Below are 23,680 nucleotides of genomic sequence, written 5' to 3'. Positions count from 1 at the left end.
TATCTTCATTTGTTGCCCACAGTTGTAGGCAAAATTCAACACAATCAACATTATTGAGAGAGTGGAGTACCTGCAGAAGGTTGCCTAACTACTAGAAATGTAACTGAAAGCTCTGGACCATTCACCAAAACAAAATTCAATGTTTATCTGGAAGCTAACTTCACTATAGCATTGGATTATCTACTACTACCCTTAAGAACAATTTAAAAATGAGAAAATATAAAGGAAACATCAGTAACAATGTCCTTTAAGTCAAAGTTTTTACTTTAAATATCTGATGATTACCAAATATACTAAGCCCTGAGGAAGGCCCTATGACAGTAAGTTATAAATAGTCTGAATTTAATAACTTAAACGCGATATGGTTAACGTAATACTGTTTAAGTATCTTGAGAGGTTCAAATTTATAGTTTCAATTTCTGCTCAGAAGAATGATGTTAGTATACTAGAAATAGTGATGACGTTCCATTATTGCAAATATGCCAACATATATATTACTCTGAATTGTACTTGATTGAATTCTGTGTACACATGGTTCTGTATTTCAAGTGCAAATTTTCAAAGGTGAAGGTTTATAATCAAAGCTGGTTTTAACAAGTACTTTCTGACTTACGAAAGCAAATGATGAAAAGCACTTCATAAAAGTGAGCAAACTAAAGTTACAAGTAGGTGACCAGTTCCTTCTTTATGTATGATGAACTTCATGAAGCATTAATTCCCGAGGTATATTTGTTTCTGGACCATAGAGTTTACAAGCTCTTCTTTCAAAGGCAGCTACCATCTGCTTTACAACTTCATCAAAAAACAATGTGGCAGCTGAGAGTGTAGAAGTGAGCGAAATTCAAAAGAAATCTGTAGAAAAATGTTAATAATTATTTTAGGAAGATCTTTATTTTACTAATTGTCTACTTAGGGTAGACTATCTCATTTGCCATTAAAAACAAACTTATCTGACAGGTATTATAATCAAGTTACTTATGCTCTGGACAAATACCTCATCTGTAAGTGGAAAGATAATGCTATACCTGTGTAAGCACAACTGTGAAAGGGGCTAATTTCAGGCAGTCCGCTTTTATTAAGTTAAAAAAAACTGATGGTGCCTCCCTAGTGGCCTAAGGGTTAGGTCTCAGCACTGTCATCCACTACAGCCTGAGTTTGATCCCTGGCCAAGGAGCTGACCCACATATGGCACAGAAGACCTCTTCTGTCTCATCTGCTGCTCCCTCAGCAGTGTATTTCAGTAAATCTGACTGTTCTGCACCCCACTCTGTTTCTGGTGAGTCCTCTCACTCCCCACACCATTGCCTATACATCCCATCCCAGTTCTTCTGGCAAAAATAAAAATAAAGTTAAAAAAAAACCTGTTGGATAAAAAGTTCTGTTGAATACATTTACTATTCTGGCTTCTAAAGTACCCAATAGGGGTACTTTATACATTCTAAATTCTAAAGGAAACAAGGAAGGGAAGTGATCCTAATAGGTATGCCCATGAGAAGCAGCAACAGAAAGGTGAGATTGAACATTCATGCACATACATACCTGGAACCACTAAGCAGATAATGTAGATGGTACAATCTTATCGTAGACAATGATTTAGAACTTTATATTTCTTCACTGCTCAAGTTAGAATTTAAGGCAAGTGGTCTGAGAAGTATTTAAGGAACAAATATTCACAAGCGTAAAAATTTGATTTTTCATTTTTTTTTTTTAAATAGAGCCATGTTTTATTTATTTATTTATTTGTTTGTTTGTTTTTGTTTGTTATACATGCACTGGGTATAGTCAGAAGCGCAGGAGGGTGAGAGAATTCACCAGAGCCAGAGCGGGGAGCAGAGCAGGCAGAAGGACTGAAGTACACTGCTGAGGGGAGCAGTGGCCGGCAGGAGAGGTCTGCGCGCCATGCAGGACCCTCCTCCGGTGGCCGGGGAGCAGCCAGGGATCAAACCGGCGCCGCAGAGGCCGCAGGCAGCTTCATAACCCAGCGCTCACCGCTGCGCCACCGGGGAGGCCCTGATTTTTCATTTTGAAACAATTTTAGATTCATAAAAAAGGTGCAAAAATAGCACAAAGGTACTATTGTACCCATTACCCAGGTTCTCCTATTTTAATGTATGTATATTCATAGTGCAATTATTAAAGTCAGGAAATTTTAAGTGGGAGTAAATAATACAAGATAACAATGTTATTGTCTAATCTATACCATCTTATCAAATTTCTCCAATTGTCCCATTAAAGTCCATGGATTTTTTAATGAAAGCAACTCAATGGGCTGAAAATAACAGAGTAATTTAATTATTACCATTTCTTAAGACATAATACCTGAGTACAAATACAAAGAACTCAAACAGTATCTATCTGTTGGCAAAGAAAAACCACGGTGGTTTTAAGTTTTCTATATCTAAGGATATGAACAAGAACATTATCGAAGTCCCTAGATTCTAAAAACACATTTTCCCCTTGTACTTTATTGCTGCATTGTAGATGTAAATCAATGTATCGATTTCATTTAGTGTTAAAAAACTATTATTAAGCTGGTAGTAAATCATAGCATGTCTTATAATCTGTAGACTGGTAAAAATTAGAAGAACATTCATGGTTTGAGAAATAAAATAGAAAATGTGAAAACCTCCTTAGCATTCATTTTTATAAGGTCAGTGAATAAGGTATTCAAAACTTGAGTTTTTTTGAAGGTATCTTTCCGTAATCTCTATGCACATAGGAGAAGTAATTAGGGCATGTGAACTCTAATAAATAGATAAACACTTCTTTACAATTTCGCCAACATTTGGAATAAATTAAGGGCTGTATAAGACACTTACTGAAAAATCCAAGGTACAAGTTCTTGGGTAGCCAGGAAGACCTGGGCTAAAACGCCAAACAGTCTCTAAGTGATTGAAAAGCCTCCCATCAGTACAGGATGCCTACAAAAAAATGAAAAAAATAAAGCCACAATAAAACATCATTTATTATTGTCCAGAATCTGTAGTGGAGGCTCAGTTCTTTGTGAAGTAAACATTTTTATAAGTCAGATCACAAGTGATAAAAACAGTTCACTTTTAAGTTGGTACTAGCAAGTGACCTTCTGCCAAGTAAGTCATTTTCTCCTGGGATCCCCAAGATTGTCTGTTGTTTCACTATTATCTCTTCCACTACTATCATCCACTGTGCTTCCTAAAGTTCTCTTCTCCAGCAGAAAGAGACAATGATTTACTGGAAGTTATTCCAGCCTTGCTACTTAAAAGTCATCCTGAACAAATAAGTCCGGGGCCTCCCAGGTGGTATAAGGGATTAAGCATCAGCACTATGAAACTATCCGCAGCCATTGCAGCATGAGTTTGATCCCTGGTCAGAGAGCTGACCCACATGTTGCAGCAGACCTTTCCTGTCTTGCCTGCTGCTCCCCTCAGCAGTGTATTTCAGTGGATCTGCCTGTTCTGCTTCCCACTCTGTCTCTTGAGAACCCTCTCACCTCCTGCACCTCTGCCTACACCCCAGCTCTTGTATGCATAAATAAATCAATCTTTTTTTTTTAACACTTTTTTTTTTTTATAGAGGCATGTTTTTATTTATTTATTTATTTATTTGTTTGTTTGTTTTGTTTATACATGCACTGGGTACAGTCAGAAGCGCGGGAGGGCGAGAGAATTCACCAGAGCCAGAGCGGGGAGCAGAGCAGGCAGAAGGACCGAAGCACACTGTGGGACCCTCCTCCGGTGGCCAGGGAGCAGCTGGGGATCGAACCGCTGCGCCGCAGAGGTCGCCGGCAGCTTCGCAACCCAGCGCTCAACCGCTGCGCCACCGGGGAGGCCCAATAAATCAATCTTAAAAAAAAAAACAAATAAATTCCCTGAACCATACTTCATTAATCTCTTAAAATGAGAATAATGCCTATTTTATACCATCATTATGAGATGACAAAACATTTATAAGGAACATGGAACAGATCTCTAGCAAAAATGCATAATTCTTTTCTATACAACATTTTTTTTTCATCATTCAGTCTTTCCTTCAAATGTTGCTCTATACTTCTAGCGGTCTCTAAAGCCACTTCCCTGAAAGTCCCATTGCTTTGAGACCTTTAACCTTGTCAGGGCTCATGTTTTATCTTATGTGTGTATATACACATATACACACTGACACATAATACTTAGCAATGTCTTGTGCTGTGCATCTTGTGTTTTCCCATTCTGTATCATTAAAACTACTTACTGAGATCTACTCAAGAGTTGCCTGGGGGTGCAGGGGGTAAAGTCTCAGTACTATCAAACTATCACCAGCCACTGCAGCATGAGTTCGATCCCCCGCCAGGGAGATAACCCACATATGGCACAGCAGACCTCTCCTGTCTTGCCCACTGCTCCCTTTAGCAGTATATTTCAGTAGATCAGCCTGTTCTGCTCCCCACTCTATCGCTTGTGAATCCTCTCCCCTCTCCACACCTCTGGCCTACACTGCAGTTCTTGTATGCATAAATAAAAAATAAATCTTAAGTGTTGTCTCTTTGTTTCTACAGTATAAAAAATGGTAACCAGAAAGAAGCACAGCTACTGGTCTATTGTCAAGACTGATTGTGACATTGAATGAAATTTAGCTTCTTTATTAACTATCCTAAGATGCTATCTGGATATTATTATGCTAGTACACCACTAATCTTAGGAATATATACCATCTTCCCTCAACAGCAGAACACTTAAAAAATTTCTGTCTCGGGCCTCCCCGGTGGCGCAGCGGTTGAGCGCTGGGTTGCAAAGCTGCCGGCGACCTCTGCGGCGCCGGTTCGATCCCCGGCTGCTCCTCGGCCACCGAAGGAGGGTCCCACATGGCGCGCAGACCTCTCCTGCCGCCCGCTGCTCCCCTCAGCAGTGTACTTCGGTCTTTCTGCCTGCTCTGCTCCCCGCTCTGGCTCTGGTGAATTCTCTCACCCTCCCGCGCTTCTGACTGTACCCAGTGCATGTATAAACAAAACGAACGAACAAACAAACAAATAAATAAATAAAAACATGCCTCTAAAAAAAAAAAAAAAAAAAAAAAAAATTTCTGTCTCAAAATCTAAGCCCTCTCCCTGGTGGTGCAAGGGGTTAAGATATAACCTATGAAGATGTTCACAGCCACTGCGCAAGAGTTCGAGTTTGATCCCCCGGCTGCCAGAGAGCACCCACATGGTGCAGCAGACCTCTCCTGACTGTTCGCCACCCTGTCTCTGGTGAATCCTCTCACCATCCCCACACCTCTGGCCTGTACCCCAGTTCTTGTATGCATAAATAAATAAATCTTTTAAAAAAAAAAAAGATCGAAACATTACAAAGAAGATCAAGTTCATCCATACTCAAATGAATTTACAAAGAAATGCTCTAATCATATATTTATAAAAAGAAAATTTTTAATTTTCTAAATGGAAACCAGTGTATGTTTCAAGGGCTTCTAGCTGTTATAGATTAATGTAGACTAAAATTACTGATACATTAAGTGGCAGGCACATTTGCGACAGCTAATAATTCACAGAAAATGTCAAACAATTTTGCAGCTCCTTGGTTATAATGACTTTTACTGTATGTCACATAAGTGTATTAGGAATTCAAACCCAGAACTTGAACCCAGAAACCAAAAGCTGAATATATAGTTGTATGCTACTCTCAAATATAACTTTAAATAATAAATTAGTATATTAATTTATGCATATTATAATAGATATTAATTTATACATATTATAATGGAAAAAAGCTTCTGAATCACACACACATGAAATTTGTATAAAGTTCTTAAATTCTCTAAGTCTCATAAACATGAGATAGATAGCAATGATGACCTCACACATCAATGTGAAGTTCTTTTTTCTAAAAAGTTTACTCCCTCCAAGGCAGTTTTGAAAGTCACTGAGATTAAAATGAAACTCTCTGGATCAGCAGTAACCCCAGAATACAGCAGTAAGACCTTTTTAAGCAAGGACCCTCATGATTCCCATCATTATAACTTTGGTGCTAAGGATACAGAGATGAAAAAGATAGGAAGGCTCCTCTATTCCCTCATGAAGATCAAGCTTATCAAGGAGAAATCCAGGTGAAAAAATATACTACAGAGTGATAAGAGAAAGAAAGCATATACACAGCCAGAGAAATCACTGAGGTAAGACTGATTATCTGTATCAAAGAAAGGAAGTAATCAACACATCAATACCAGAAAGCTGAAATTTGAAGGATCAATAACCAAGGAGTTAAGTTTATTACAGGTAAGGAGTGAACAATTTGCAAAGGCACAGATAATGCTGTGGAATAATCACAGTATGGTGTATTCATGGAACTTTATGATGTATTGTATTGCCTGAATATTAAGTGTGGGGGCCTCCCCGGTGGCACAGCGGTTGAGCGCTGGGTTGCGAAGCTGCCTGTGGCCTCTGCGGCGCCGGTTCGATCCCAGGCTGCTCCCTGGCTACCGCAGGAGGGTCCCACATGGCGAGCAGACCTCCCCTGCCGCCCGCTGCTCCCCTCAGCAGTGTACATCGGTCCTTCTGCCTGCTCTGCTCCCCGCTCTGGCTCTGGTGAATTCTCTCACCTTCCCGTGCTTCTGACTGTACCCAGTGCATGTATAAACAAACAAACAAACAAACAAATAAATAAATACATGCCTAAAAAAAAAATATTATGTGTGGGATTTAGAGAGAGAGACTATGTTTGTGTGTGAGTAGTGGGGTGGGATATGAGGTAGGTAGATGATTCCATGTACAACAATAAACAGACTGACTTTAACCTGTATGTGTTAAGAAGATGGAAGGGAAGAAAATGAGTTATTTTTATAGTTCTTCTAGTTAGATGCAGCACAGTATGTCAAGATTTAAATTGTAAGAGAAAAATATTTTTAAGATTATAGAAATAATCACTGGTGTCAGAGAAAATGAGCTAGATTCTTGGCTCTGTGACCCAGGGCAGGTTATTTAACTCTTCTAAGCCCAAGTTTGCTCAACTGTAACATACAGAATAATGACATTTGAATCTCAAAGGGCTATTGTGAAGAGTTAATGAGTAATTTAAGTGAAGCACTACAAAGGGTTCAGTGAAATGTTAGCTATTATAAGAGAGGCAGTAAAGTATGTTGGGTAAAATCCCCCAAACTATGAGGCAAATAGGTGAAAACCTATGTAGTAATGGAAAAGTCCCAGAGTGAGGCACAGTCTTTCAAATGGAGTTCAAATTTTGAGAGTGAAACCAGGAAAACTCTGAAGGATCAGCCTCACTAGAGAGTCTAATCTTTCTGGTATGAGAGTTGCACCCCCTTTAATGTGTATCAAAGAACTAATGAGGGCATCTAGCTCTGGCCAATTATCAAGAAATGATACCAAATTTCTTGATGGGCACAAAATGCAACTCAGCTTTTGTGCTGAGTTGAAGTCTATGAATTCAAAAGAAGTGAGTATTACTCTGCGGATTCTGCCTCTTTGTGTGTTTAAGTCTAGGCATCTTTTCTTTCTTTTTTTGTAAAGATTTATTTACTGCATAGAAAACCTGGGGTATAGGCCAGAGGTGGGGGGTAGTGGTGAGAGGATTCACCAGAGACAGAGTGGGGAGCAGAACAGGCAGATTGAGTGAAATACACTGCTGAGAGGAGCAGTGAGCCAGACAGGAGAGGTCTACTGCGCCATATGTGGGTTAGCTCCCTGGCCAGGGATGGAACTCAGGTAGTAGTGGTGGAAAGTCAAGGTGATAGCACTGACACTTAAACCCCAGGCTCCCAGGGAGGCCGTGGGCATCTTTTCTTTATGTCTATTCTCCTATAACAAGGGTAAGATGATTAATATAATGCATGTAATACTACCTGACATTTTACTACCCAGCACATGCAAGACAGCCACAACAATGCTTATGTTCTTCACAATTATGTTTTCTACCTTTCTTCATCCTCTAATTATTTTCCCCTCCTTGACTTAAAAGTACATATTTATTAAACAAATTCAATTTTCCCCTCAATGGTAAGCATTTTATAATGAAACAAACAAATAAACAAACAAAACAGGTAGTGCAAAGATTAAGTGGTTTGTTTCCTACTTTCCTTTTCCTATTAATTTAGGAACATCTTTTTCAGCTATCACACTATTTGATATAACCAGTATTTGGAGAATATTCAAAAACAGTAAAAAACAAAATTATTACCTTTACCAGATGTGGTTTCACCAAGGTTACTACTGATGTATAGCACTCCAACATGGGTGGAAACCCAATTTCTAATCGTGTTTTGCAGTATCCAGATCTCTTTGATAGTACATCTGATTTTTTACACCAAGGAACAAAATGCTTATAATCCTCCATTCCTGATACTACATCGTACATTTCCTGCATAGAATATCTTAAAAAAAAAATAAAAAAAGATTTTAACTGAACCTAGTTATATGGCATATGCATAGTTTAAACTGTATATCAATAACACTTATTTATATGAGGCAATAAATCATTTGCACATATGGTGAAAAACACTTAGAACAAATTACTTCAAACTAATAAAAGGGAGCTAAATATACACATACAGCAGAAGTCACAAGGTGAATTGGCTTGCAGATGTATTTTTTTTAATTTAATTTTTATTTTTATATTCCCCATACAATTGCAACCCCGTTTTGACCCCAATATTTTTTAAAATTTTAGCTACTGACCAGCATCTAAAGCTTGAGACTCTGAGAGAAAACACTAAAAGCAACCTGAAAGTTTTTTAGCCAACAGTAATACTTAATAAATAATAACAAATGATTAATAAATTATGGGACATCCATACTGCAGAACTCTGTATCAGTTATTTAAAAGAATTAAGATCAAATACATACTTTAAAGAGGTTGATAGTGTGATGCTATATAAAAAAAAGCATATTACAAACCAGACAGGATATATATATATATATAATTCTATTATCTGTTTTAAAAAATTAAATCTACTTCCTCAATTTTAAATGTTTGATATTTATTTTTTCCTAAAAATAATTATTAAAGTAATAGGATACTGATTAAACAATTAAAAGCTATTAACACAGGGGAAATAGGGGTAAAGACAGTCAGTATATATATACTTTTGTAGTTATGTTTACTGTATTACTTTTGTAATTTAAAAAAACCCTACACTAGGACATAAAGAAAGGAAACCATTTTTACTCTTTTTATGAGCCTACACAACGTCTTAACAACCCAAATCTGACTATGAACATAAGTAAAAAAAATCGATATGCCAATATCACCTCTGTGAGTTCTAAGACAAAATTTTTAAATAAAATATCTGCAAATATAATCCCAAAATACATTTTTTAAATACAATGATCAAATCAAACACAATTAACTTAAGGATGGGTGGCTTAATACTAAGAATTATACTAAGAATTATAACCATATTAGTTAGAAAAAGTACATGATCCCCTCCATGGATGGTTAAATACCGTATTTTGATTAGAGTTAAAAATAATACAAAGATATTGGCTACTATCATTGTTATGTAACACAGTTCTTAAAGTATCACAGTAATTAAATCAGAGCATGAATATGAGGCAAATGTGGGGAAGAGAAATAGGAAAAATTATCAATTGACATGTGATAAGATTATCATAAGAGAATCAACTCAGGATTTAGTAAGACAACTTATTATAAAATATATAAAAATTTATTTCCTGTACTGTAGAAAAATCAAGGGACAATACAATTAAATAAATCAGTTAGAAAACAGAACCACAGATATGCAAACTACCTAGAAATAAATCCGACAAAAATAACTTCAGAACTTAAATAAGCAAACAAACAATACTGTATATATACATGTAAAAGTCAATCTGACTAACAAGAGCCAGACACATATTATTCTTAGTTATAAGAACATTGTTAAAACATAACATGTCTAAACTGATAGTTATTTAAGCAATTACAATCTAAACTGCAAAAAGGTATTTCTGGAATATGACAGAATGATATATATATATATATATATATATATATATATTTGAATTAATCTTTCTAATCATGAAATTAGGCCCACGGCAAAGAAAAACCTCCCCTACACTGGTTTTCCAGATACTTTGAAATAAATGTCAATACAAGTCCCATGAAAAATTATGAAACTTTATAGCCTGGAAACCAAGTGTCATAAAATAGTCTACAAAGACTAAGAAAGCAGTAGAGCATCATGGTCAAGGGAACAGACTCTAGTCAGAAAGAATGTGTACAAGTGTGGACTCAAACAGACTGTGAGTCCTGTGACCCTAGGTAGGCTGCTTAACCTCTTAACTTCATTTTCGTCATCCATAATTGAAAAATATTGCTATAGGCTTCCCTTGAGGGTTAAACAAAACAGTTTCACCATAGTGCATGAAGCTAAATAAGCACTAAATAAGCAATAGTTATATTAGGTGACATAAGGGGGAAAAGATTAAGATCATTGGCTAAAACCCATTTGTAATAAAAACTTTCAGAATAAGAAAAGAATAAGGGCGCAAATAAGAATACATGTGGTGAGAAAAATTAGCTTTAGAATCAAGACATTTAATGTATAAGAAACTCTGTGTGCTTCAGTTTTCTTACCTCTAAAATGGGAATAATAATACCTACTTCACCTGACTTTTGTGAAAACTAAATGAAGCAATTATAAAGCACCAGTAGTGCCTGTCAAATGGAAGGTATATAGCAGAAGGAAAATATTAGTGATTCAAATGTAAAAAAGACATTCTATTTAATTTCTTATCTTTCAATTGCCACTTTTCTTTTTAACAGACCCTTACTATGGCAAAGATGTTCCACATATCCAAAGATTTCTGCTTACTCTAGGGAAGGGGGTGTTGTTGCCAAGTAGCTACTGATCAGGGGGCTACAGCTCCTAGCTCATTCCACTATTGCACTTAGACCTGCTCACATGACTTATTCTTACCAGTAATATCTGGGACAAAGCACTGTGTACCACTTCCAGAACAACATGTGGTTAAGAAGCTGGTGTATCGTAAGTCTTTGAAGACTAAGGAATTATATAAACCACAAGCTGGATGGAGCTGAGATTTTTGAATCACTCACTTGAAGCACTGCTGTCCAAGGACTATGAACACCCACTCAAACTTCACATGAGAAAAAATATATACTTTTGGGTTTCTATCTATTATCACTTCTACCACTACCTTACCTAATACAATAACTAGCCAGTAATGCAATAACTAGCAGTGATACTAGCCATGAGTCTGTCAAAAGTCTACCACAGAAATATATGGGAAAATGCAACTGAATAAAATTAATGAAATGTATTTTTACAAGAACTTGTGTAATACTTAAAGGCCTGCTGGGAATTAAGACCATCTTATAGAAGTCTCCTTAAGAATAATATTGCTCTGGGCCTCCCCGGTGGTGCAGCTGTTGAGCGCTGGGTTGCGAAGCTGCCCGCAGCCTCTGCGGCGCGGGTTCGATCCCCGGCTGCTCCCGGCCACCGGAGGAGGGTCCCACATGGCGCGCAGACCTCTTCTGCCGCCCGCTGCTCCCCTCAGCAGTGTACTTCGGTCCTTCTGCCTGCTCTGCTCCCCGCTCTGGCTCAGTGAATTCTCTCACCCTCCTGCGCTTCTGACTGTACCCAGTGCTGGTATAAATAAATAAATAAATAAATAAATAAATAAATAAATAAATAAATAAATCTTAAAAAAAAAAAAAAGAATAATGTTGCTCTGTTTCTAACTTAGCAGAATCACAGTCTATCCGCTGGAATATATATCCCAACTCAGGGGCCAAACTTAATCCCTGCTTGTTTTTGTAAATAAAGTTTCACTAGAAAACAGTCACATCCATTTACTGCATATTATTTTTTTTCTTTATTTAAATATTTTATTTTATATAATTCTTACATCATTTTTCATTTTTGCACAATGTATGCATTTTCATTTTGGTTATATTCCCCATACAAATGCACCTCCCCCCTTTTTGATTCTAGTCCTTCCTTTCCCTGCCGCTCAGCCCCCAATGTGTCTCTGGTTTATAGTTGCTTGTTGATTTTGATTTTTACTTTGTATCGATTAGTCTTTTTCCTGGTCTCTTATTTAGGTTTTCTAAATTCCTGCTATGATTGAGTCCATCCGGTATTTTTCTTTTTCTTTCTGGCTTATTTCGCTGAGCATGATCCCTTCTAGCTCCATCCATGTTGCTGCAAACTGCATGTGTTTATCTTTTTTGATTGCTGAGTAATATTCCATGGTATATATGTACCACATCTTCTTGATCCAGTCATCTATTTTTGGGCATTTGGGTTGCTTCCATAGCTTAGATATTGTAAATAGTGCTGCTATAAACACAGGGGTGCAGGTGCCCTTAGGAATTACTGTTTCTGTGTCCTTTGGGTAAATACCTAGGAGTGGAATTGCTGGATCATATGGAAGCTCTATGTTTAGTAGGTCAAGAAATCTCCACACAGCTCTCCATAGTGGTTGGGCCAGTTTGCACTCCCACCAGCACATTTACTGCATATTGTTTATGGCTACTTTGGACCACAATGACAGAACTGAGCAGCTGCAACAGAAAACCTCAACATATTTAATATCTAGTCCTTCACAAAATAAGTTTGCCATTCTCAGCTCTAGATGGAATAAGCCACTTAGCATGTCTGTATAGCTATATGTGTCTGTGAGAAGGGAGCTGTATGTTGCCACTGTATTACTATGCACAAATGTGCAGATCTCAGCAGTTAAATTATTTCCTTTATTTGTTAAGGTATAAAATTCTATCTTATGAAGTCATCAATAATTATAGCCATTCAACAAATATTTATAAAACAACAAGGTCAACTTGGAAAAACAAGTATAGACTCAAGAAGAAAACCTAGGGGAAAAAAAAAGAGGCACAAAACTCAATAGAAAATTGTGAATGTGTTTTTTTAGCAGAACTATTATTATATTATATACAAACCCAATAATTCTCCTCTCTGAATATTCTTTCCTTTTGTTTATTAACGGTGCAGCAATTTTGAAGAAAGTTCTTGCATATAATTCCTTAGGCAAAACTGAGGCATGTAGTGGGAGAGTTCTGCTCATTAGTATATCACAGGAAGCTAAATATCTAAAAAGACAAAGATTACCTGATTTAAATATTGAAAACTAAGAGGAAACACAAATTGTAGAGATTACAAAATAACTATCACACTTTTGGGCCTCCCTGGTGGCACAGGGTTAAAATCTGAGCACTATCAAGCGATCAGCAGCCACTGCAGCATGAGTTGATACCAAGCCTGGGAGTTGCCCCACACCGCGCAGCAGGCCTTTCCTAACTCGCCCACAGCTCCCCTCAGCAGCGTATTTCAGTAGATTCACCTGTTTTACTCTCCTCTCTGTCGCTGGTGAATCCTCTCACCTCTGGTTCCACCTCTGGCCTACACCCCCATTCTTGTACGCATAAATAAAAATAAATCTTTTTTTTTTTAAAGTGCATTCATTTTTTTTTAAAGATTTATTTATTTATTTATACAAGCACTGGGTACAGTCAGAAGCGCGGGAGGGTGAGAGAATTCACCAGAGCCAGAGCGGGGAGCAGAGCAGGCAGAAGGACCGAAGTACACTGCTGAGGGGAGCAGTGGGCGGCAGGAGAGTGCCACGTGGGACCCTCCTCCGGAGGCCGGGGATCGAACTGGTGCTGCAGAGGCTGCGGGCAGCTTCGCAATCCAGAGCTCAACTGCTGCGCCACCTGGGAGGCCCTAAAAATAAATCTTAAAAAAAAATAACTTTAGAACACTTTGCAACTTTAGATTATTACTACAAACAAAAACCAAAAAACAAAAAAAAACAGCATGGCAGCTCTTCCTGCCCACTTGAAAACACACATACAGATAGACACAGGAAAGCAAAAAAAAACTTCTTAAGCACCATAAAGAAAACAAAAAATAGGGCATCCCTGGTGGCACAAGGGGTTAAGCACCACACTATGAAGCAATCCACAGTCTCTGCAGCACAAGTTCAATCCCCCTGCCAGCCAGTGAGCAACCCACATGGCGCAGCAGACCTCTCCTGACTCGCCCACTGCTCCCCGCTCAGCAGTATATTTCATTCAGTCTGCCTGTTCTGTTCCCCACTCTGGTGAATCCTCTCACCCCCTGCACCTCTGGCCTGTACTCCAGCTCTTGTATACATAAATAAATAAATCTTTAAAAAAAAAAAGAAAATGAAAAATAACAGCTTACAGTTAGGGTTAGAAGCTTCAGGCAGAAAAGGTCTGTAGTCACACATTACAACACATTCTTGCCATGAGCCTGTTAGCCTGTTCATCATCTATTTTTCAATTCTTCCTATCTACCCAAGTTATTTTCTCAACTGAATCTATAGAAGTTCCCTAATTCTTGATCTCTAGTAAGACTTGAAACCAGGTCTCACCCTCTGGAGATCTGGTAGCTCTCTTATAACTTTTCTGTTCTTTCACCTTCCAATTTCCATTTCAATGTATATGTGTACAAAACATGTTCAGATAATCAGAATGGTAATGGTTTGAGGGTACTTCTAAATACTGATGCCTGGGGCCTCCCTGGTGGAGCAGGCGGTTGAGCACAGCGTGCTGTGAAGCTATCTACAGCCTCTGCAGTATTGGTTCGATCCCCTCTGTCGGCCGCAGATAGCCACATAGCGTGGCAGACCTCTCCTGTCTCGCCCGCTGCTGCCCTCAGCAGTGTATTTCAGTCCATCTGCCTGTTCTATTCCCCGCTCTGTCTCTGGTGAATCCTCTCACCCTCCTGTACATCTGGCCTGTACCCGGTTCTTGTATGAATGAATAAATAAATCTTTAAAAATAAATAAATAAATACAGATGCCTAATATACTCTTGGTCACATAAAATATTTTAGTCTTGCCCTAACAGGATTATTGTGTAACTGTTTCACATTAGAATTTATTCATTAGTTCACATACTCATTGAGTTCACATGCTCATTCTGTGCTAAGCATTAAGGATATAATTGTCAATAAAATAAACATGAAGCTTATGAGGATTTTTTTAAGTACAAAAAATGACGGTAGGTGATTAAGACCTCCTTTTGAAAGGAGTTAAAAAGTCCTCTGAGGTTATATTTCTTTTTTTTTTTTTTAAGATTTATTATTTTATTTTGTTTATTTATTTATACAAGCACTGGGCACAGTCAGAAGTGCGGGAGGGCGAGAGAATTCACCAGAGCCAGAGCGGGGAGCAGAGCAGGCAGAAGGACCAAAGCACACTGCTGAGGGGAGCAGCGGGCGGCAGGAGAGGTCTGCGCACCATGCGGGACCCTCCTCTGGTGGCCGGGGAGCAGCCAGGGATCGGAACCGGCGCTGCAGAGGCTGCGGGCAGCTTCGCAACCCAGCGCTCAACTGCTGCACCACCGGGGAGGCCCAGAGGTTATATTTCAATTAACTGAGACAATAGGAGGCAGCCAAATAAAGAGAGAAAATAGGGAAAAACAGATATATGTACATAATAAATGCGTTCTGACATACCCCCACTTGTACACATATATACTCACATATAGGTATGTGTGTGAGGATATACACAGACAGATAAATGGCAGGAGAGATAAATACTAGGTATTCTAGGCAGTAGGGAAAAACCCTGGCAGTATGGAAAATGAGAGGAAGCGTACCAAGAAATGCCAGAGACAAGTTGGGATCATGCTGGAGATCACAAGTCAGAACAATTTGGAATTCATTGTCCACTAGAAGCTATTGAAGTGTTCCAGGTAAGAAAGTGTTATTTCATGAAATCAAGTCTTGAAATTATTTATTTAAAAGTATGAGCTACCATGGTGAAATCTTATATATAAAATTATATTTATATAAAATATGATTTACAAATAAAAATAAAGTGTCTTCATACTTGATCTTAGCCAAAAGGGCGAGAAGTGATTAAAAAAAATAATAAAGTGTCTTTAAGAACACTGACACCCTGTGGTTTGGCTGGGGAGGAAAAGAATAAAATCAATTTAAACACAGAATGGCGGAAGAAATTGGGAATATTCAAACCAAAGACAAATAAAATAGAAAAAAATACTGGTTTTATCCTGGGGTGGGGGAGGAAAATCAATGAAAATGGTTACACTAAATGCTACATGACTATTTGTTAAAATATGACAGAAAAGAATAAAAAAATGAACTGTATGGATGAATATACAGGCTCTTTTAAGATTCTATAAATAATATATGAGTGAGGAAAATATGGTAAAGTATGATGGCTTTGTGAATTAATGTTCTAAAATATCATGAATAATACTTGAAACAATGATGCAAGAGCATATTTCAAAAATATCCATATTCTTTATTAGTCAAGAGATTTTAAACAGACTCATTTTCTAGAGAAAATAAGGGTGTTATGTGTTCCGAAAAACCTTGAAAAATATGATTTACTAGTAAATCTTATTTTAAAAGCAGAAGCAATATTAGAAGAAACCTATGGTGGTTTTTAAATGTAAATTTATTGAGTTTGCTTTAAAAGTTTGCATATAATAATAAAAGTTAAAGACAAATACTCTGCTAAATGAAGCAGAACAATGGAAATAAAATAATTAGGCAATTAATTTAACATCCCCTTTTAAAAGGGATCCTCAAGGAGCCTCCCTAGTGGCACAAGGGGTTAAGACGCAACCTATGAAGCTATCCACAACCATTGCAGCACGAGTTCAATCCCCAGTCAGCCAGGGAGCAACCCACATGGCGCAGCAGACCTCTCCTGACTCGCCCGCTGCTCCTCTCAGCAGTGTATTTCAGTAGATCTGTCTGTTCTGCCCCCCACTCTGTCTCTGGTGAATCCTCTCACCCCCCACACCTCTGGCCCATACCCAGTTCTTATACGAATAAATAAATCTTTAAAAAAAAAGTGATTCTGTGCCTCCCCGGTGGCGCAGCAGTTGAGCACTGGGTTGCGAAGCTGCCAGCAGCCTCTGCAGCGCTGGCCACCAGAGGAGGGTCCCATTTGGCGCGCAGACCTCTCCTGCCGCCCGCTGTTCCCCTCAGCAGTGTACTTCGGTCCTTATGCCTGCTCTGTTCCCCGCTCTGGCTCTGGTGAATTCTCTCACCCTCCCGAGCTTCTGACTGTACCCAGTGCTTGTATAAATAAATAAATCTTTAAAAAAAAAAAAAATTGATCCCCAAAAAATAAGGTTCGGTTAGCATGTTGATTACAAAAAATAAGATTTGGTATACACAATGCCTAGTCATTCTCTTCCCCTCTAAAACAAATCTTTATATGTTTTTAATTGGCGCGGGCCATGCTACCCATGCTGTCTGACAAGGTCCGTGTGGAACCAAGCATAAATATTCTTAGCCATTGCTTTGTCATTTTGTGTGTAACTGCCATTTTAGAATTTCAGGTCTTGCTGTCCCGGGAAAAGACTGCATTCCAGAGTTCGACCCCCACCCCACTCTGGTCTTATCTCAGTTGGCTAGCCACAGCGGAGCTGAGCAATTCAGGCCACTAATAGGGTCAAACTAGCCATAAAATAGGCTGCATCTTGATGTGACCAATCAGCTCAAAAACTGAAACTGTGCACCCACTGTTGTTAGGAAATGCACCTGTGTAACCAATGAATGTTTGCCAACATGATTTAATTTTTAGAGATCTGCTTGTAACCCTATATAAGATCCCTGTTCCCTTTGTTCAGGGCTCCCGACCTCCACCGTTACATGGGTGCGTGTTGTGGGCCCGGACTCGAGCCCGTAATAAACTCCTTTATGATCTTACAGCGGCTGTCTGTGTGTCCTTGGGGGCTGCACTGGTCGACATTGGGCACAACAGTCTGGGCATGGGGGAAATTTCTGAGAAGTTAGAAAGCTCCATAGCTGGTTCCTGCTACTTCCTTTCATTTGTTTGTGGCCGTTATTGAAACCATGGAAATTTTCTATAAGCTTTAAAATAACACAATGAGGGGCCTCCCGGGTGGCGCAGCGGTTGAGCGCTGGGCTGCGAAGCTGCACGCAGCCTCTGCAGCGCAGGAACCGGGAGTTCCTGCCCTGGCCGCCAGGTGAGGGTCCCACATGGCGCGCAGACCTCTCCTGCCGCCCACTGATCCCTCAGCAGTGTACTTCGTCACTCTGCCTGTTCTGTTCCCCGCTCTGGCTCTGGTGAATTCTCTCACCCTCCCGCGCTTCTGACTGTACCCAGTGTTTGTATAAATAAATAAATAATAGTTTAAAAAAAATAATAAAAATAAAATAACACAATGAGTGTTGGCATCAACGCCAGTTTCGGTAATGCACACCTCAGTAGTTTGAAAAAATGTACCTTCCGACATGATTGATAATGAAACGGTTTCCAATAATTCTCCACGTCCTGCAATTTGCAATTCAGTTACCATGAGTAACACTGAGTTTTCTAACAAACCACAGTTGATAGAACTGATGGAATTGAGCCCGGTAAAAGTCCCCACTAGAGAAGGCCCGGAGGCGCCCTGGGAGGCGAAATGGTCCTAGAAAAACACACCACATGCTGTTCCCATGGTACCAGGACCCTTTGGTTCTATATAGGAAATAGAAGGCTGCCCTCGATTTTACAATGCCCACTTAGCCTTGTTTTAGTTACCTAGCTTGACTGCATAAATCATGTTGGGTATAGCACCTGTTTCTATTTTCTGAATAACATACATCACCTAGGAAAATATGTAGCCATGTTAATGTAACCAAGCAACCAAGTTAATCATATACTGGAAAAATTAGAAAAAGAACTGTGCACTGTTAATGATCATTAATACTTTCTAAAACAATGTAAAAGTGAAATCACATGATTGCATGATGTAATGATCACATAAAGAATTTCTGATGTATAAATAGAGGCCTGCTGAGACCCTTAGTAGGAGATATTTGCACCCTGATCAAGTGTCAGTGTCTCCTCACTACCTCATCTACCGCATCCCCCCTCCCTTTATCCCTCCACTTCGCCTAGCATGGTCTAGTCCTTAGGGAAACCCAGCCCCATTAGGAGCTAAGACTCCTGCATTTAATTGTTAAAGGTTTTATCTATCTTTGGCTCTTTTTGTATCAATACCTTGTTACCTTATTGGAAACCATCATGTACACATATTGCACACAATAATTTTCTGATAAATCAGTATCAGAAAAATCAGATTCTCTGACCTAAATCTTTCTTTATTTTTTTATTTATTTTTTTAATAGAGGCATGTTTTATTTATTTATTTTATTTGTTTGTTTGTTTTGTTTTAACATGCACTGGGTACAGTCAGAAGCGCGGGAGGGTGAGAGAATTCACCAGAGCCAGAGCGGGGAGCAGAGCAGGCAGAGGGACTGAGGTACACCGCTGAGGGGAGCAGCGGGCGGCAGGGGAGGTCTGCGCGCCATGTGGGACCCTCCTCCGGTGGCCGGGGAGCAGCCGGGGATCGAACCGGCGCCGCAGAGGCCGCGGGCAGCTTCGCAACCCAGCGCTCAACCGCTGCGCCACCGGGGAGGCCCCTAAATCTTTCTTTAAAAAAAAGATAAGTCCTTCTGCCTGCTCTGCTCCCTGCTCTGGCTCTGGTGAATTCTCTCACCCTCCCGCGCTTCTGACTGTACCCAGTGCATGTACAAACGAAAATAAACAAACAAATAAAGAAAGAAAGAAAGAAAACATGCCTCTATAAAAAAAAAAAAAAATATATATATATAAAAAAAGATAAGATCCGGGCCTCCCTGGTGGTGCAGCGGTTGAGCGCTGGGTTGTGAAGCTGCCCGCAGCCTCTGCGGCGCCGGTTCGATCCCCGGCTGCTCCCCGGCCACCGGAGGAGGGTCCCACATGGCGCGCGGACCTCTCCTGCCGCCCGCTGCTTCCCTCAGCGGTGTGCTTCGGTCCTTCTGCCTGCTCTGCTCCCCGCTCTGGCTCTGGTGAATTCTCTCACCCTCCCGCGCTTCTGACTGTACCCAGTGCGTGTATAAATAAACAAACAAACAAATAAATAAATAAATCTTTAAAAAAAAAAAAAAAAGATAAGATCCTCTCATCTAAAGAGGTGAATTGGGTGTCTGGTTGTTTTTCATTGTACATTTGGAATTTTGTAGCAGATGTATGTATTGAAGTCTCCCCCAAAAGAAACCCTTTTACAATTTGATTACAGTCCTAAAAGGAATACCTGTGTTTAAAGAAGCCAAGAGTTCTCCTAATCAGTTTGCATACTAGGTTTACAAAGCCCTAAATGGACACCTTTTCTCATACATTATCAACTGCATATACACACACGTGTGTATATATGTATACCTGCACACACATATATGTACACATGTACACACATGTATATACATGCATATATCTATGTACACACACATAAAGTGAGTACTGGGCCAGAAGGACAGCTTGTTGCTAATCATCCAATATTCTGTACTATCTGAAATACTGTTATAATGAAAGTCAGAAATCTATGTTAATGTTTCAGACTGTCAGTAAACTTATATAAACTCCCTGTCACTTCACTGTGACAGAGGGTATTTATCTTAAACTTAAACCTTAATTTGATGAAAAGCTACTTGTTTTGTTTCCTCAAATGCACAATTTTGTTCACTTGTGAACCAATATTTTATAAAAGTAATAGAAACAGATCTAAAGTATAATAGGGTATGTTCTGCTTGGAACCGCTTTTTCAAATTATTTCCTACAGTCGGAATAAATGATAGGAGATGGTTTTATTTCAATTTCATTCACTCTGTCAACAGGATTTGGTTAGTTCTTGGTATTTTTTAAATTCTTCACTGAATCAAAACATACTTAAACTCAAACCAGATTGGCGCTTTGACGTGCTATCCCGTATTGTTTACAACTGAATTAATTTTAAACACTAGCTGAAAATTTCGAACATAGTTTATTACACTGTCATTACGAAAAGGAAATTAAATATAGAATGTGGAATCCTTTATGTCTGCCTCCATCTCCACCCCCACCCACCAAAAGGGAACCCAAACAGGAAAATAGAAGGCAGACTCTAGTTCATGGTTACAGGACGTCTAAATTACAGTGGAGTGGGGAAAAAAAAAAAATCCAAGTTCCCTAAGTCTGCTCTTTCAGTTTGTTTTTTTTTAAAGATTTATTTATTTATGCATACAAAGAGCTGGGGTACAGGCCAGAGGTGTAGGGGGGTGAGAGGACTCACCAGACACAGAGCGGGGAACAGAACAGGCAGATTGACTGAAATACACTGCTGAGGGGAGCAGCGGGAGAGTCAGGAGAAGTCGGCTACGCCATGTGGGTTGCTCCCTGGCCGGCAGGGGATCGAACTCGTGCTGCAGAGGCTGCGGACAGCCTCCTAGGTCCAAACCCTTGTGCCACCAGGGAGGCCCTTCTCGTTTAGTTTTGCAAGCACCGAAGGGCAGGGGCAAAGACCTCTAGCAGAAACTAGGAAACCGTCCGGCAATCTGGCACCGAGGAAGAGGGGGGCTCGTCGCCAGGCCACAAGCTTCACACGCCAGCAGCCTGCGGCCCTGGGAACACAGGTGACAGGCCTTGGGGAGGAGACCGGAAGGGCCCGAGGGCACCGGCCCCCCCGCAGCTTTATCGACTGCTTCCAAAATCGCTCGGCCGCCGGTTCCCGACTCTCGCGGGGCCGGGCCACGGACACAGACGGGGCGCGCCGACGGAGTCCCGCGAACGCCCAAGGCAGTGGACAGACCCCTCACTCCCAGGCCCGCGAAAACGTCCCCGGTCGGGCTCCCCGTCGCCCAAGCCCTCGGGACGGCCACGCCACCGGCCCGGCGAGAAAACACCGCCGTCGCGGCGTCCCCGCAGTTTATTACCTGACGTTCCGCAGAGATACCTGCGCCGGACACGGGGCTCCGGCCGCGGCAGCCGACTTCGGGCGGCATCCCCAGGCCACTTTTCTCAGGATCCTGTGACCGGCCCGAGCTGCCATTATCTTTTCACTGGAGCCGGCCACCGCCCAGTTCGGGACCCGCCGGTCCGGTTCCCCGCCGGCAGCCAATCGGCGGGCTCCCTGACTCTCCAGTCACGCCCCTTTTTCCCTAGTAGCTTGCGCAAAATTGACGTACTCTTCGCTTGCCGTAGGCCCGACTGTAAATGCTGTCGTCATCCTACCGGCCAATCAGAGGCGCTCAAGGCCGCCTGGGCACACCCTCTCCGCGGGCTCGCCTCGGGTGCCCGCCTCGCGCGCATGCGCCTTACGCAAGACACGCCGTGACTGCTCACCCCGCCTCCCGCGCCGGGACACTTCCGGAGATTAGCCAACGGTTGGTGGCGGTCCTGTTGGGGGCAGTTTCCGGTCGTGAGGCCCCGCACGTGAACTCTGCCCTGGAGGTGGAGGGAGCCCGAGGTTCTGGGTGTTAATTATGTAACTGTTCAAACCGGTGAGTGCTGGGCCGGACCCGCCGTCGCTCCTGGCGGTGAAGCCTGGCGATCAGAAGCTTGCGGTTGCTGACGGTCTAGGATACAGTCCCTGACGGGCGTCCCCCCTGGGGTGGTTGCGAGGGCAGCGTAAGGGCTTGTGCTTAAGGGAAGAGACTCGGTTCCTTTTGCTTCTCCCTACGTGGCCAACATTTTAATTGCCCTTCGTGTGTGGTTTGGATTTCTCTTATTCCATACAAACCAGACAATTTTGCTCAGATGCATCCATTTCGGGTATCAGTCATCGAGTCCAGACATTTTCCCCAAGGTCCTTGTTTAACCTTCGCACGTCATATAGTGGTTTTCTGTAAATCATGGTATTTGTCCAGCAATAGTACCAGATGCATAAAGTTTTGAAAGGTAACTGAGATCACTGCTTAAATGTAATCAACAAATATTCGACAGTCTTTGCTGTTTTAGGTTCTATGTATGTAAGGGCACAAGTCTGACATCACTGAGTTTATATTCTAGTGAGGGAAATCAATTAACTAGAATATAATACGTTAGATAATCTGCTCTAGAAAAACAGTGAAGCAGGGTAAGGACAGAGAGGGGTGCTGTTTTACATCGGGTGGTTAGTTGGGTTTCTAAGGAGGTAAATAGTGCGCAAAGGCCTAAGTGAAGTGAGGAAGTGAAGTTTGACTATTTGTGAAGAAAGTAACCAGGTGGAGGGAACAAGTGCAGACCCCAGACAGGAACATTGTTGCCTGGTTTTATGAAGAGCAAGGGTTTCGGAGCACTGAATAAGGATGAGCATGGTAAGAAATAAGGTCAGAGAGGAAGTGAGGACTTTATTATAGTGTATGAGAGACCATGGTAACACATTTGCATTTTATTCTGTGTGAAATGACTCATTTTAAGAGGACAGAATAATGACTTGATCTGATTTACGTTTAAAAAGTATTCTAGCTGCTGTGTGTTTATATGACTCTTATTTTCTACCTTTGTTTTGTTTGCTGCCATCATCCTTTACCAGAGGCTTTGTGGAGTTGAAAGCACCATCGATAGTGTTTGTCAAACACCCTTCAGTTTAACACAGATGTGCTTATTGATTGATGTGGTTATGTAGCTGCATCCAAACAATTCTGTGTCACGTTATCTTCAAATACACATTGCTCTTCTTGTCTCAAATTTTAGACATTACAGTTATATTTTCCATTAAAATACCCATTCATTATATTATTGCTTTGTTCATAAACCACAGTGGTTACCAAGTGCCTATAAAATGTTGGCACTGCCACTTTCTACTAAGGTATTATTAACTAGAACATCTGTTAAACATATTTTTCAGTACAATAATGATGTACCTATGTACTTAATTTGAGGCCTATTTTTAATTATTAAATTTACCAAATACTTTCTCATTTCAGACACTTGAAAATACCG

The 23,680-nt window shown here is 40.5% G+C and overlaps 1 protein-coding gene across 1 annotated transcript; it reads right to left on the bottom strand.

The window, feature by feature from the left end:
* Positions 1-90: 90 nt before the first annotated feature.
* LOC119256069 (coenzyme Q-binding protein COQ10 homolog B, mitochondrial-like) lies at positions 91-21,857 on the bottom strand. Its single transcript, XM_037523764.2, is given in 6 exon segments — positions 91-816; positions 819-852; positions 2,820-2,921; positions 8,142-8,334; positions 12,888-13,037; positions 21,691-21,857. Coding segments are annotated over 6 exon segments (726 nt in total). The 5' UTR covers positions 21,807-21,857; the 3' UTR covers positions 91-685.
* Between the last annotated feature and the right edge of the window lie 1,823 nt (positions 21,858-23,680).

This window comes from Talpa occidentalis, unplaced genomic scaffold (genome assembly GCF_014898055.3).
Source record: "Talpa occidentalis isolate TD23 unplaced genomic scaffold, MPIMG_talOcc4v2.1 talOcc4.3, whole genome shotgun sequence".
NCBI lineage: Eukaryota > Metazoa > Chordata > Mammalia > Eulipotyphla > Talpidae > Talpa > Talpa occidentalis.
Note: the sequence above shows the minus strand (reverse complement) of the source record. Positions and strands in the feature narration are given on the sequence as shown.